The sequence below is a fragment of the Euprymna scolopes genome, chromosome 22 (assembly GCF_053919585.1).
Source record: "Euprymna scolopes isolate OS-2025 chromosome 22, ASM5391958v1, whole genome shotgun sequence".
Taxonomy (NCBI): Eukaryota; Metazoa; Mollusca; class Cephalopoda; order Sepiida; family Sepiolidae; genus Euprymna; species Euprymna scolopes.
The window spans coordinates 39,803,542-39,818,685 of NC_136503.1; the positions used below are offsets into that span (position 1 = coordinate 39,803,542).

Sequence of the window (15,144 nt, forward strand, 5' to 3'; positions counted from 1 at the left end):
TGGAGGTAAAGTATCTATAGGGGGTACTTAGTATACAACCAGCAGTATTTTTCAGTTTTGAGAGGAATTTTAGGTGCAATAGTTTCATGGTTTGTTGTACAAGTCCGTAGTCTAGGTCAGGGACGAAGCACTTCTAATATTGCAACTGGGTGTATCTAATTTTAAAAGTAGTTGAATAGAGTATTATGAGGTGTTCTACTTAGCTTAGGGATAGAAAGGAAATTTAAGGTAATATTCAGAGTGATATAAGCAATTTCATGAGGATCAGATATATGATCACTGGATGTTATGCTGCTCAGAAAAATTTTTGTATCTATTCAGAAGGATGTCTTGGTGATATAAGGTCTGATACATTAAGAGTCTGAGGATACATGAGGTTGTGAGCTGATGAGGATTCAGTACAGGCGATTATATATAGTTAACAAAGGTGGTTTAGTTAATACGCACGTATTGTACATATAAGTATACTGCTTCAGTTCTATCCTCTATTGCAAAGGAAACCCCGTCTGCATTTCGATTGGCAATTTTGTCAAAAGAGGAAATTTAAAACAGCTTATCTAATTTTTCGTATTTTGATGAAATGATGGATCAAGAGCAAAGGTGTCCGGAAAGGAAATGGCAGTGTACAAGTAAGGGGTGGGGGAGGGTCACTGATATTTTATTAGCGTTATTTTAATTGAGAAAATTAACATAAAAAAAAAAAAAAAATCGCCTTGCGATGGCTGATTTATATTAAGTAACGTACTTAAATAAAGTTTTCATATCCTCTAAATAAATACGCATAATTTCTTTTTTTTTTTTAATTTTTTAACCGAGTTTATCTTTACTATAGCATTGACTTATTTAAGTGAGATGGGTTTTGTAAACTGCGAAATGGTCTATTTTAATGGAGAAAATTATCGGTTACAATATGCCTGGAAATGTAAAGAATATTTGCTTTAAATTTCATGCTAAACAGTTAAAGATTTTACTTATCTTTGGTTTTCTTTTGTTGGACACTCGAGACTAAAGACCAGGGTGGTCGTTTCTCTTGGCCCCGAAAGGTCAAATGGCATTTGTGGTACCAAGATGCTATCTAATTCAGTAGAGGACTGGGTAGGCTACTTTAGGGGGAGGGGGGGTTGTTAACGAGCATCTCTCCCCCCTCTCTGGCTTTCTTACTCTTTCTATTTTCTCTCTCTGTGTCTCTATAAGAGAATAGAGAAGGAGAGAGAGAGAGAGAGGTGAGTAAACGTGGAGGTAGACACGTTTACCAGAATTAAAGGTCAGCTGACCAAATTACGTATGTGTGACGTGGTTGGCTAGATCTGTGAGATTTGATTTGAGCTTTGAAGAAGACGGACGTTTTCCGTGGTCTCCCCCCTCTTAACTGGGGAGGGGGGGGAGACGAACGCTGACGTGTGTGAAGAAGAACTAACACAAGCCGATTTCACTTCCACTTCTGCAGAACCTCTGGGGAAAGTGAAATAAAAAACTATAAAACCATTTCATCGTCTTGGAGTGATAAATCTTCGTCAAACAGGTATCAAATCTCCCTCCAGGATGAGAAATTGCCAGATGGTTCAACAGCGAGAACAGAGGTAGGTTCAGAAATTACATGTCACACACACGATTCCCTTTATGATAATCAAACACACAACCATTTATATTAGAGACAATCACACGGAATCTTTGATGTTATATAGTGTATACACCCAAACGTAAAAAGTACCCCTAAATGAAGAACTCTATATAACATATTCAAATGTAACGAAAGCTCAATTTGGTACCCATCAAGGATAACCTCGATGATAACGAATATATAACATATTCAATTTGGTGCCTTAACTGACCAGACCACCTAGCAAGGGTGGGTTTAAAAGAAAAAAAAGAACTTCGATTACCACGGGGAAAAAAAGGACGAAAAAAAGACAAGAAAAACACAATAAAATGTCTGAAAAAAAAAAGAAAAAAAAAAAAGAAAGAACAGTAGAAAAAAAAATACAAATCAACACACACACAACGTAGGGTCCATTAAAACACTAGGCGAATTAGAAAAATAATTAAGAAAAAAAAAAAGCACTACACACGTACAACCTTTTCACGAAGAAAGAAAAGGAAGACATACAGACACACAGATGTAAAACTTTATATATAGAAAATAGTTAAAAAAAAAATGTTTATCGTATTGGGAATTAGCTCATTATGAACGAAGAAAAATATCATTTAATGTCAAAATTAGAAGGAAAAACAAAGAATGGCTTTATTTTGTAAATTTTTAACAACAGCCAGTGAGAAAACCAAAAAAAAAAAAAAAAAGAAATAGAAGATATGACTGTAACGAGCCTTTACCACAAAGATAAACATGTCAATGTTGTTATGAATATTTTGTGTCATTTTTAAACTGTGAACTAAGCGTAACTTTTAATGAAAAACAATATGTACTGTTGATGAAAAGACAATGGTCATGTCCTGTAAAATGATTTTTTTCTTTTTCGCTGATTGTGCGAATTTTTTTCGTAGGAATTTTTTTTTTTTTTTTTTTGCAGACGTGGACAAAATTTTGTTATTTGGAATTTTGTTGTTAGTGAGATGGGACTTTGTGATTGCTTATAGGATATTTTTGTATTTTTTAATTTATTATTTTTATGTAATTGATGTGTTGTCAAACGGTATTGGCAGAATTTTCTTGTTCTTTGACATGTATTTTTTTTTTCGCAGAATGGTGAGGTGAAATCTTTGCTTGTGGGGTCTATTGAAAGAATGATTAATAAAAGAAAGAACGTGTTGTTAATTAATTAATTAATAATCATAATAGTAATAATAAAATTGGGAAAAAGAGAAAGAAATAAGATTTAAACAGTGTAATAAATAATAATAATAATAATAATAAAAAGTTTCGGAAGAGCCAAAGGTTCAGTCGGTATTAATTTCAATTTTCGAAAAGTAGAATAAATGTTCTATTCGACATGAGTGACGTTTTGACCACATAAGTAAGGTAAAAAAAAAAAAAGGATAAATATAGGGTTAAATAAACTATATGAAGAAATGAAAGAAAAAAGTGGGGCGTGAATGGAATTTAATTTCTGTGGCAAGCATGTTAGAATTTTGGAGAGGTGTTGAATTACATGGGTAGTTATTAATTTCATTATTCTCGGGAAATGATTCGAATTTTATTTTTTTCTCGTGATTTCTATTGATTTCGAGTAGAATCAACATGGAGCAAGTTTGAGTACTTCATGTGTGGAAATCCGATGTTTTCCGTGAAGCTATGTGTCTTCAAGGCAGGTTGCGCTTACCGACTTTGGAAAAAAAAAGTTTTTTCTGACATAGCAGTAAACGGAATGTATTCTGTCCAGCGTGAGCGGATCTAGTTGTAATCAACTTCAGGGAGCAAATGAAATGCCCTCTGACATGGTGTAAGGGGCAGAGGGGGTGCAATGGCTGACGTGGCCATTATGTTACGAATCGCTCAAGAGAAGATGAATGAAATATGTATGCAAGTACTTAGGAAAATAAAATGTTACCCTATTGTGAATTAAAGGTACCAAAATTTAAAAAAAAAAAAACCATGCTGGGTGAATTTAATTGGTATTATTAAATTAAATTATTTTGGAATAGATTTGGTTGGTTTAGTTATATTTTAGGGACGTTTAGCGCGTAGTTGCATTTTTTCATGAGAATTACAAGGCGATTAGGCTGTAGAAAGCAGTTTTTTCTGTTGTTTTATTTTTTTTATATAAGCCACGGTATTGTCACAAATTAGAAAATTTGGCAGGGGAAATACTATTTTAGAGTAATGAGAACCCTGTTAAAACAATACTAGTGGTTCCAGTGAGTTGGAAGATGCCACGTAGGCCCAAGCAACGGCAATAAGTCTTGTCCAACAAAAGACTGGCGTGCGAGGTCGCGATAATTCCTCAGGGTACGGAGCGACTGGACAGTCGGTACCAAGCCTAATCACGGGGAGATAGAAGAAAGGGAAAGATGCAGATTACGTAAGGGACAAGATAGAGCCTTATTATTTTTTTTATTTTTTTAGAGGAATGTGTGAGGGATATCTGGGTTGGAATCTTGGGACTTGCTGGGAATGCAGAAAAATCACAAAGGGAAAGCTACTTAGTTAGAAATCGATGCGCAAGTAAGCTTTGGCGCATTAGTTAGGAGTGATGATTCCGTATCTTGTCGGGTTCCAGGAACTCAAACAGGCTCCGAGTGAATTAGTGTGAAGGCGTATCTTGGCTTAGACCAACCAAGGAAGTTAGTAGAAGAGCTTTGTGAAGTCCCGAAGTAGTAGATAGAATAGAACAAAGCTCCAGTAATAGGACCACTCAGAGAAAGACGTCAGGGCATTACAGTAAAGGAAAAAAACTGGGACTTAGGCCTATGCTGAAAGTCGAGAACGCGAGTGGGATGGTTGGGTCGGTAGAGCATCAGACTTTTAATCTGAGGGTCTGGGGTTCGAGTCCCTATGCGATAAAGCTACCACCAACATGGAGCATCCGACGTTCTGGTCGTAATTGCGATATGCTGGCCCCATTTCGAAAAAGTGATCGAAAATGGAGTCTCCATTTGTTTGGCCAAGTGGTCCAAATAAAGAGCAGAGTCAGTGGAAAATATCCAACAATGCAACCGCCTAGACAAGATGTATATCTGCAAAGCTGTATCTTTGTCTAACTTGGAAGCAAGTTAATGTCGAGGAGGGACTTTCGAGAAGCAGCAGAAGGGTTGATAGTGTTGTAGAAGAGTACTGGTGCCTGATCTTTCTTGGAAAAGGGGTGAGTCTGGAAAGTGAAAAACTAAAGATGTACTTCGGACATAATTATTTTTTTTAGTTAGTTAGTTATTAAAAATGTATGGCTTGCCATACATTTTGATAAAAAAGGGGTGGAGGAATGTTAACGAGCATCTCTCCCCCCTCTCTGGCTTTCTTACTCTTTCTATTTTCTCTCTCTGTGTCTCTATAAGAGAATAGAGAAGGAGAGAGAGAGAGAGAGAGAGAGAGAGAGAGAGAGACAGACAGAGAGAGAGAGAGAGAGGTGAGTAAACGTGGAGGTAGACACGTTTACCAGAACCAAAGGTCAGCTGACCAAATTACGTATGTGTGACGTGGTTGGCTAGATCTGTAAGATTTGATTTGAGCTTTGAAGAAGACGGACGTTTTCCGTGGTCTCCCCCCTCTTAACTGGGGAGGGGGGGAGACGAACGCTGACGTGTGTGAAGAAGAACTAACACAAGCCGATTTCACTTCCACTTCTGCAGAACCTCTGGGGAAAGTGAAATAAAAAACTATAAAACCATTTCATCGTCTTGGAGTGATAAATCTTCGTCAAACAGGTATCAAGTCTCCCTCCAGGATGAGAAATTGCCAGATGGTTCAACAGCGAGAACAGAGGTAGGTTCAGAAATTACATGTCACACACACGATTCCCTTTATGATAATCAAACACACAACCATTTATATTAGAGACAATCACACGGAATCTTTGATGTTATATAGTGTATACACCCAAACGTAAAAAGTACCCCTAAATGAAGAACTCTATATAACATATTCAAATGTAACGAAAGCTCAATTTGGTCCCCCTCAATGATTCAAAATGGCGCCCCAGGATGATAACCCTAGTGAGAACTCAATGATACCGATATGTAACACATATTCAATTTGGTACCTAGATGATAACGAATATATAACAGGGGTCACTTGGTGAAAAGTTTTCCAATTGGCGGCGCGACGATGCTTCCTCGCTTGTGTATCGTTTTCAGAGATATTAATGTTAACAATTGAAATACGCGTTCCAAACAAATATGATGGAAATAAAATAATAGCATATATAACATAAAATAATAGCATATATAACGTAAAATAATAGCATATATAACGTACAAGGTGAAAAGCGGAAAAACTGAAAAAGAAATGTGCAGTTACTACAGCTTTCGAAAAGAATTTAAATCATATTCACCGTAAGGATTTGTTGAAATAAGTTAAACCGCCGTGAAGGAAAACCATCAATAAATTAACGAATGGTAGAGTTTCAGGTTTAACTCAATAAATCTAATTATTTATATACGTTTTTTTTTAAATATATGCAATAATTGGACATGCAATAAGTCTGGATTTCTTACACGGTGGAAATGATTTTGAAATAAAGTTTTCATATCCTCTAAATAAATACGCATAATTTCTTTTTTTTTTTTTTTTTTAAAATTTTTTAACCGAGTTTATCTTTACTATAGCATTGACTTATTTAAGTGAGATGGGTTTTGTAAACTGCGAAATGGTCTATTTAAATGGAGAAAATTATCGGTTACAATATGCCTGGAAATGTAAAGAATATTTGCTTTAAATTTCATGCTAAACAGTTAAAGATTTTACTTATCTTTGGTTTTCTTTTGTTGGACACTCGAGACTAAAGACCAGGGTGGTCGTTTCTCTTGGCCCCGAAAGGTCAAATGGCATTTGTGGTACCAAGATGCTATCTAATTCAGTAGAGGACTGGGTAGGCTACTTTAGGGGGAGGGGGGGGTCACTTGGTGAAAAGTTTTCCAATTGGCGGCGTGACGATGCTTCCTCGCTTGTGTATCGTTTTCAGAGATATTAATGTTAACAATTGAAATACGCGTTCCAAACAAATATGATGGAAATAAAATAATAGCATATATAACATAAAATAATAGCATATATAACGTAAAATAATAGCATATATAACGTACAAGGTGAAAAGCGGAAAAACTGAAAAGGAAATGTGCAGTTACTACAGCTTTCGAAAAGAATTTAAATCATTAGGTAGGCAGGCATGAACTCGTATTGAAAAGTGAAAAAAATGAATTTAATGTGTTGGTAATTTTGCGCGGGTGGAAGATATTGGCACAAAGACGAAATAAAAAAGATAGACAGGTGGGATTGAACTCGAAAAGGTATGGTAATTAGTCATCCTCGCTAACCGTTATGCCAAAGAGGACAGTGAATTCATCGAGTTGGAAATTAAGTTAAGAATCAAAGGAGTCGGCACAGAAATGAAAATGGCTTTTAAACCTGGCCTGGCCCCAGTTACGGAGCTTTCTGCTTTTTATCGTGGTATTTATTTGCTTCCCCACGAGGTTGTTTATAATGTGCCCCCCCCCCCAGTGGGAACTCTAGCAATGTCCAAATGAATAGCAATTATCTGATATGGAGGGTTTTCCCCACATTGATCAAAGCTAATTGCCTTCTAGACGTCCCAGCCAGGAAGGCTGTGAAACGGTTGCGGTTGCTTTGATTTAGTTTTGCTTTATTTATTCGAAAAAGATGAACAAACACGCAAAAAGACAGAACAAAGGGAATTTTTTAAAAGTCGATCGAAATAAAGATAGAGATGATGTCTGTTTTCGAATCTGAGATATTATAATCTAGGAAGTATAAGGAAAATTCTAAATAAATGTAACCTCGTCGAGGAGCCCAGCGAATAAAAAGCCTTTCTCGGATATACAAAAACGCGTGCATCCGTTTTGCCTTTTATATGTAAAGTTGTTTGGCTTAAGTTACTTTTTTAACTCTTCTTCACCCCTAACAGGGTATATCGTAAGGGGCTACTGTTTGAGACCATGCTTACGAAAGATGTTGGTTTACATTACATTTAAACTTCTGCATATCAGTACAGTTAAGGAAACAGATAGCAGGAAAGGAATTCCAAAGTCCAGCTGTTTGAGAGAGGAAACTATTAGAGTAGAAAGCTTTCTGGCATTTAGGGACCTCAACAGTGAAGGGGTGTGATTTTGTTGCTAAGTGGGTGTTGGGAATATGTATGTTGAGGCAGCACAAGTGCAACGAGTTCATCAGAGCATATTCCATTAAAATACTTGTAAAACAGGCACAGGGATGCAACATTGCGATGATGGGACAGGAGTTGAAGCTTAGTTGACAAAGCGGAACCTATTAGATTGAAGACTCTGTTTTGGTCTCTGTCCAAGAGGGAGAGATTAGCAGTAGACGCACCAGCTCAGATGTGGCAACAATACTCCATCCATGGGTGAATGGTGGCCTTGTAGAGGTACAGGATACTTTTAGATGTGAGTAGTCTTCTAGCATGAGAGAGGGAGCCCACCTTCCTTGCAGTAGCCTTCACAATATCCTCAATGTATTTGTTCCAGTTCATAATGCCTGTGAGTGTTAAGCTGAGGAGTTTGAAGGAAGAATTCTCAGGTAGCGTTTTATTTGTCACGGATATCGGTGGTTGGAGGAGCTTCTTATAATTGTTAAAGGAGAGCAGCTTAGTCTTACTAGCATTAAATGTTACCATCTATTTATGGCCCAATTCCACTACGGTCTGGAGATCATTTTCTGATGATTCTGCCATTGTCTCAAATTTGTGTACATCTACTCTTCCCTCGTGCATGTTCTAGAGCATTGTATCATCAGCAAATGTACTCATCTAGAACACAATATAATCAAGGAGATTGTTAATGAATATTAGGAATAATAGTGGTCCTAGGATTGACCGCTGAGACACTCCTGCATTAATGTTATTCTGTTTCGATGTACATTTAACAATGACAACCTAGATCGTCCTATTGTCTAAGAAAGACCTAGTTATATTTAGTATATGTCCAGTTATACAGTATGATTTTATTTTTATTAGCGGCCCTTCATGACTGACTTTGTCAAAGGCCTTGGATATATCAAGGGCTGCAGCCCTGGCTTCGCCTGCTTTATCCAGTGCATGGTATATGCGTTCAGAGATAACCGTTAAAATATTTGCAATAGAACAACATTGCCTAAATTCATACTATTTGTCGGAGATTAGCATCAAGGAAAACAATTCACATTTGATATATTACACAATAGAGAGTAGATTGATAATTCTTATTGAGAAAAAAGATGGCCATATAAATATGCAAATGCTTTAAAGACTTTGTAATTATTTGTTATATTATAGATTTAGATCAATTGTTAATGATTTTATTATCTTGTTTTTGAAATAAACATGCTAATTATGAGGCATGGTCATTTTTTTCCCCCTTTATCTGCTGTTTTTTAAAAAATTTTTTTTTTTTTATCAACCGGAAAAACACTTGTGTTTTTCTTTCAATGTAATACAATTTTTTTAATGTAAACTTTGTTTTCTATATTTTTCAGCAATGATGAGGATGTGAAACCAGATATTCTGAGTGATGTAATTGGTCTGTTGGAACTAATGAATACAAGCAGCAAGGACATGCCGGGAGCTCATTCCCTTTTCATGGACGAACTATCGAGCATGGTCAGTAAGACGACTTTACATCCAAAAGTACTTGTAAGTATATTGCCGACGGCCGTACTTTCTTATTTCTATAAACCAGACATGGGGAGAAATGATATGAAAATGATACAATGGAGTTGTAGTGCGAGTCTTAAAGACATGTTTAGATCTAATGACCCCAGAGAAAGATTAAATCTGGATAATATGGAGAGATCTTTGCAGAACAGAAAACTTTGTTGGTTTGGTGACATTGAAAGAATGAATGAGTGCTTGGATTAGTAGATATAGAATAGTTTAGGCTACAGATTCAATTCATAGTGGTATAATGCCATATGTCAGTCTCTCAACGACCTTAAACCATAACATTTATGATATGGAATAATGAATACGAGTTCTTGTGTGAGTAGATGTAGAACAGTTGAGATAGCAGGCTCAGTTTACAAGAGAAGGCCAAGGAAAACATGGGAGGAAGCAGTAAAAATGGATCTAAGGTGTAAATAAAAACCTCTGTAGAAATATATCAGCATGCAAAAGGGATGTTAAATCAAATGTGATGATATGATGATGATGAAGGGTTGGAAGTAAATGGAGAAAATGATGATGATAAAGAGACCATTATGGTTACATATATATGTGCATTTATTTCAAATACAATGTAAGAGGAACATAATAAAACCTTGTTCATAAAAGAACTGTGCAAACAACACACGTAATTGTTAAAGGTAAAATAAAGAGCAAAATTAAAAAGTATGTACTGCCAGGACAAACAGACTGTAGAGAATGCATCGGTTGTGTTGAGTAAATACAAATTCTGCCAATAATTCTGTGACCATTAAAAATGTGTCATGCTGAGATGAAGAAAAAGACCATGGGTAAATGTTGATCTGTGAACAATTGGTGCAACCTGATTATTTACTTCCTTCCCACTGCAGAAAGATGTGACACTAGGTCGGAAGGTGGGAAGAGTTTAGCCAAAATCCCTGCACTTTTCAAAAAATTCCAGGGCAGCCTGTTGGCATTCTTCAGTCAGGGTACCTCAGGCAGCAAGCAATAGACTTACTCCATCCCCAAAAGTAAAGGTAAGGCTTGGGAGGGTACACCCCTTAGAACTACCCAGAAACATATCTCAGAGTGACAGAAGAAAGGCCACCTTCAGTCAGAACGGCCCACCTCTATTGAATTAATTATCGAGAATGAATCCTCAACATGGTAAGAATGACGTTTCTGACTTTCACAGTAAAACTGTGGAACAAAGACTGTTAATAGAACAACTAACTGTAAACATGTCATTCGTGTAAACCATGTCAAAATATAGCACTAAGTAGAACATATTCGTCCAGCTCTTTTGTCTTGAGCAATGTGTAGTATCTGTTCTGATACCACACTTTTTTTTATCATAGATCAGTGAAGGAGAAATCCTTCTAGACTGGAGCAATTTTTATTTCTATTCTAATCTAGAGTGATCCCTTGTTGGAGAACCTGGATTTTCTCTCTCCATTTAAAACTAATCTTGTATCTAACTGCCCTTGTGTGGAGGCAAGTAAATAAGCACCTGGCTTGAAGTTGATACCAGAAAGAGCAAGCCTTGATTTAGATTTTTAATCTCGTACAGACGTAGTGTAAGTATTTTCTTTTTGGTAATTCTAAGTTCAAAATCCATTCTAATTTTGGCAAGAAATAATTCATGGGAGATAACTTAAATATCATTCAAGGGAAATAACTTTAAATATATTGTACCAATAAACGTGTTTCTTATTACATATGCAAATTTGTTTTTGAGTTTTAGTTTATCTTCATTTTTTTTCCAGGAATGGCTTAGTGACCGAGTGATCAATGATTTCCAAGATAATTATGTTGTAGATTTAAAAAAGGAATTTCTTGACAGGTTTGTATTTTATTTTCTGTTCAAATAAGCAAAATAATCAGAAATTTAATATCGTTTTCTTGAGATACCATTTTCACTTACAGCTTGTGTAGGAGTGTAACAGAGTGCGGACGTGTGTGTAGCGACTGTGTGCAAAGTGATGTCACGGCAAGGAAGAAAAGGAAAAAATATAAAAAGAAGAATGTGTACGCAGACCGAGGAGCAGGATCACGATCAGAATCATGTTTGAGAGGATCGCGATCACGTTAGAGACATGGGTGATGTCACAGCCATAACTAGAAGTCATACGTGGTGGGAAAATAAGGAATAAATGTCTTTAATGAATAGTTGTGACTTTTAAGGAGTGTAACAGAACGTGGACACCCGCATGGTGACTGTATGCAAATCCTGAGCCATGTGAGAAGTGACGTCACAGCAAGGAGATGACAAGATAGTGATAGAGCTATATTGTCAGGGACTCTTGTTTCTGGTAAGAGCACTGATGGCAGACAAAATTGGCACCAAATGATATTAAGTCCACAACCTGGCTAAAAAGGACTCTTGGGAAAATCCAGAAGTCGAAATCAAGATCCATCAGCCTCTGCTTCTCTCTGTCTCTGCATGTGGCAACCGAAATGAGTTAGGTGCGGAACCACAAATCAATTGAGTGAGAGTGGCAATGCTGGTTCTGTGTCATTCATATGTTCTAGGCCAAACCACCTGACTTTGCATACAACCCCTGAGCCTCGCTGTTCTCAAATGTTGAGGTTAAAAACCTGCAATCTTGCATGGTTAATGAATAGTTGTGACTCTGAAGCAGAGTCTAACAGAACATGGAGACGCGCATGGTGACTGTATGCAAATACTGAACCATGTGAGAAGTGACGTCACAGCAAGGAAAAAAAAAGATATAAAAAGAAGAACGTGTGCTCAGATTAAGGATCATGTTTGAAGACATGTCAGAGGATCATAATCATGTTAGAAACGTGGGTGACATCACAGCGGTAACGAAAAGTCATGTATGACGGGAGGATGAGGAATAAAAGTCTTTTCTTCACACCTGAAACAGCGAGTGGAAGTTCTTTCCTCTTTCCTTGTCTTTGTTTCCTTTGCGATGGAGTCTACAACGTTTTGGGTCCTTACATGTTTACACATGTGTAAACATTACAGGAGGACCAATTTTTGCATGACAACACAAGAAACAGAATTTGTTTTTATTTATCATCTAATTTTTAATGATAAATCAGGTCAAAGGATTTGCTGAAGGTATTATATTTATATTATATAGATGTTATTTTAAAGGATGGATTAGTTATGCTAGTATGGTTATGTGAAATGCTCAACCTCCTGAATAAACCACTACAGAAACATGGACATATTGAATTGTAGAAACATTGGCCGGTCATGGTAGACTTAGAAACAAGTGATTGGACAAGACTATATAGAATGGATTTGGAGATAGTTGACTTGCTGAACCATAAGACGTGATGAGTGAAACTTCGAAATAATAAAAAAGCGTTTGATCCCTGGAAAGGGAAATGTGACGTAAATGAGGAGAGAAAAAAAAGCAAATCATTTTATTTTTTAATTATGTTTTAATTTCTTTTAAATATTAAAAAAAAATATTTACAAATTTATTGTTCTTGAATTGTAAGCCATGTTTAATTTCAGAAGAGTTTTCAGTGGGTAGCTGTTCTGTATTAGTCTTGGACTTAATAATTTTGCAGGCAAAGAGCAAAAGATCTTTCTCGTGCTGACACAAAAAAATTGTGTGCTGGAATGCTAAAAGATTCAATATTTTTATGGAGCAATTCTGGTTTCTGATTGGTTGCTAGCAGAACATGGTTCCATTTGATTGGTCAGTTCCTATTGCTAGTCTCTATAAGTAAAACTTTCCAACTTTCGGCGCCCTTCCTCGGCCTTTTGGCTGAGATCAAAGTTTAGTATCTGTTCCCGCAGATGCTGCACTTTGTGCCCTTGTGGCAATTGGTTGTTGGTCTATGTAGGGGCAACCCTATATAAACCATGTCCCCCTCCCTCCCACTTCACCTCACATAAAAACCGACCTTGTGTCATATTTTGCTTACGTGGGGAAGCAAATAAATACCTACCCTTGTATTATGTCCAAAATATTGCAACAATTATTACAAAAATGTTTCTGAATTTTTGAGGTTTGATAATTTGAATTTGGACTACTGTTCTCATCCTGAGTTTTATTCTGACATTTTGACTACTGTAACCTTCAACCTTCTTTAGATGTATCTCGTCAAACTTGGGAATATTTCTGTCCAACTTGAGAATCTGTACAGGATTTCAAGCCTTTATTTAATCCATGTGGGATGTAATATGCTCGTGTTCTGTCAGTATAAAGTAATTTGCAATTGTATTCTTAGTAAGGCCTGCACTGAGGATTGAACCTTCAGCCCCCAGAAGAGTATTGCTTAGAAGGGAGTTTAAATTTAGTACTTTATCTATTACGCCATGAGTCCTTTACTACACAAGTGTCTCCCCATTGCCATTGTTCCAGAGGAGAACTGTCACAGAAATAAATATCAAAGCAAAATTTAAAAACTGAAAATAGAATTGACAAAATTTAGTGCTTGTCTAGAATATATTAAAAACAGAAAAATGTTTGTGATGTACGTACCATGATGGAATGAAAAGATCACATTCTAAAAATCATGTAAATTGATTGAGTAGTTTTATTTTTGTAAAGAAAATCAATTTTTAAATGATTCTAAGCATTTAATGGGAACTCATAGGCACTACATGGTTGATCGCGTAAGTTTGAATTATTGTGGAGTTATCTACCTTTGTTTCTTTGAGATGGCGATGTGAGATAGTCCTTTTTTTGCTTTCGGATAAAATTTGATTTTCTTAGCTAAAAATAAAACAACTTGATCAATTTAAGTGATTATTGGAATATGACGTTTTCGTTCTGTCATGGGTACATGCATCATATAGATTTTTCTTTTCTTTTTGTTTTTCTGATATAGGGAGAATTCTGGACAAAAACCTAAAATTTAAGTTGTGTCTTTTTTATTTTTACTTAAGTTTATCTCAATTCACCCCAAATAAATGGCACAATGCCACTGACATGTAAGGAGTTACTGTTAATTCGGGGCATGCTTAGTGGGGAGTTGTGCGGTGAGTTGCTTGTGAATTAGCATTATGTTATAAGCATTATATTCCGAAAAATGAGGATCGTGACTGGAAGTAAAAATACACGAGTCATTGCCAGGTGGGTCTTCTTGTAAGCATTATCATTATGTCATGTCTTTTTTATATGGCCTACTCATCATTTAACATACTTAACGATCAAAACGAGTTTTGGTTTCGAAACTCCTGAGAAAAAAACAGTGTTATTGAATTTGAAGATCCCCCCTCCCAACAAAAATGTAGATCCAAACAAAATATATCCATAAACTAATTGTTACAGAAATAATGAATATTGAAAGTAAAATATTTAAAAAAAATATAATAAATATGAATATATTTAAACTGCTTTTTACAGAAATAGTCAATATTGAAAGTAAAATATTTAATATGTTAAATAAGAATAACCATAAACTGATTTTTTTTAAATAATAATTATATCAAAAACATTATTGTTTTAATTTTTTTATTTCGCAATACAAGAATTATTTGAGTTTGTTATATATATTTTATTTAATTTTTTTTTTTTTTAAATTTTGATAGAAAATCTTTTTTACCCTTGGATTTTCAATTTGGTTTGGATGAAGACCTTGGTGATAACATTGCCCTAAACATTCTCCCATTGCTTGAAAATACAGTTGGAGTTGAAACCAAAAATACTTTTGATGATGACAAAAGGTTTGGAAAAAATTTTTTATTTTGTTTTTTAGTTTTAATGTTCTTTCCATTATTACCTATCATATAAGTAAGTTATTACATATCAATTAAAGTATCAAGTCTTATTGCTTTGTTATCTATATTATATTTGACTTTGTCTGTCTGTCCATTCCAACTTTTTCTCGAAAACTGATAGGCTGATGTGGCTGAAATTTTGTATGAACTTTTCTTATGATGAGGTGCAGCAAACTAAATATCATGGTATCCATT

At 35.7% G+C, this 15,144-nt stretch overlaps 1 protein-coding gene across 1 annotated transcript in view; it reads left to right on the plus strand.

Moving 5' to 3' along the window:
- Positions 1-15,144, plus strand: part of LOC145243368 (Fanconi anemia group D2 protein-like) — a 212,310-nt gene that overhangs the window by 94,277 nt on the left and 102,889 nt on the right. The window contains exons 20-22 of the mRNA XM_080106191.1: positions 9,095-9,251; positions 11,006-11,082; positions 14,761-14,895. Of these exons, the coding sequence (XP_079962317.1) occupies positions 9,095-9,251; positions 11,006-11,082; positions 14,761-14,895 (369 nt within the window). The remainder of the gene's footprint in view (positions 1-9,094; positions 9,252-11,005; positions 11,083-14,760; positions 14,896-15,144) is intronic.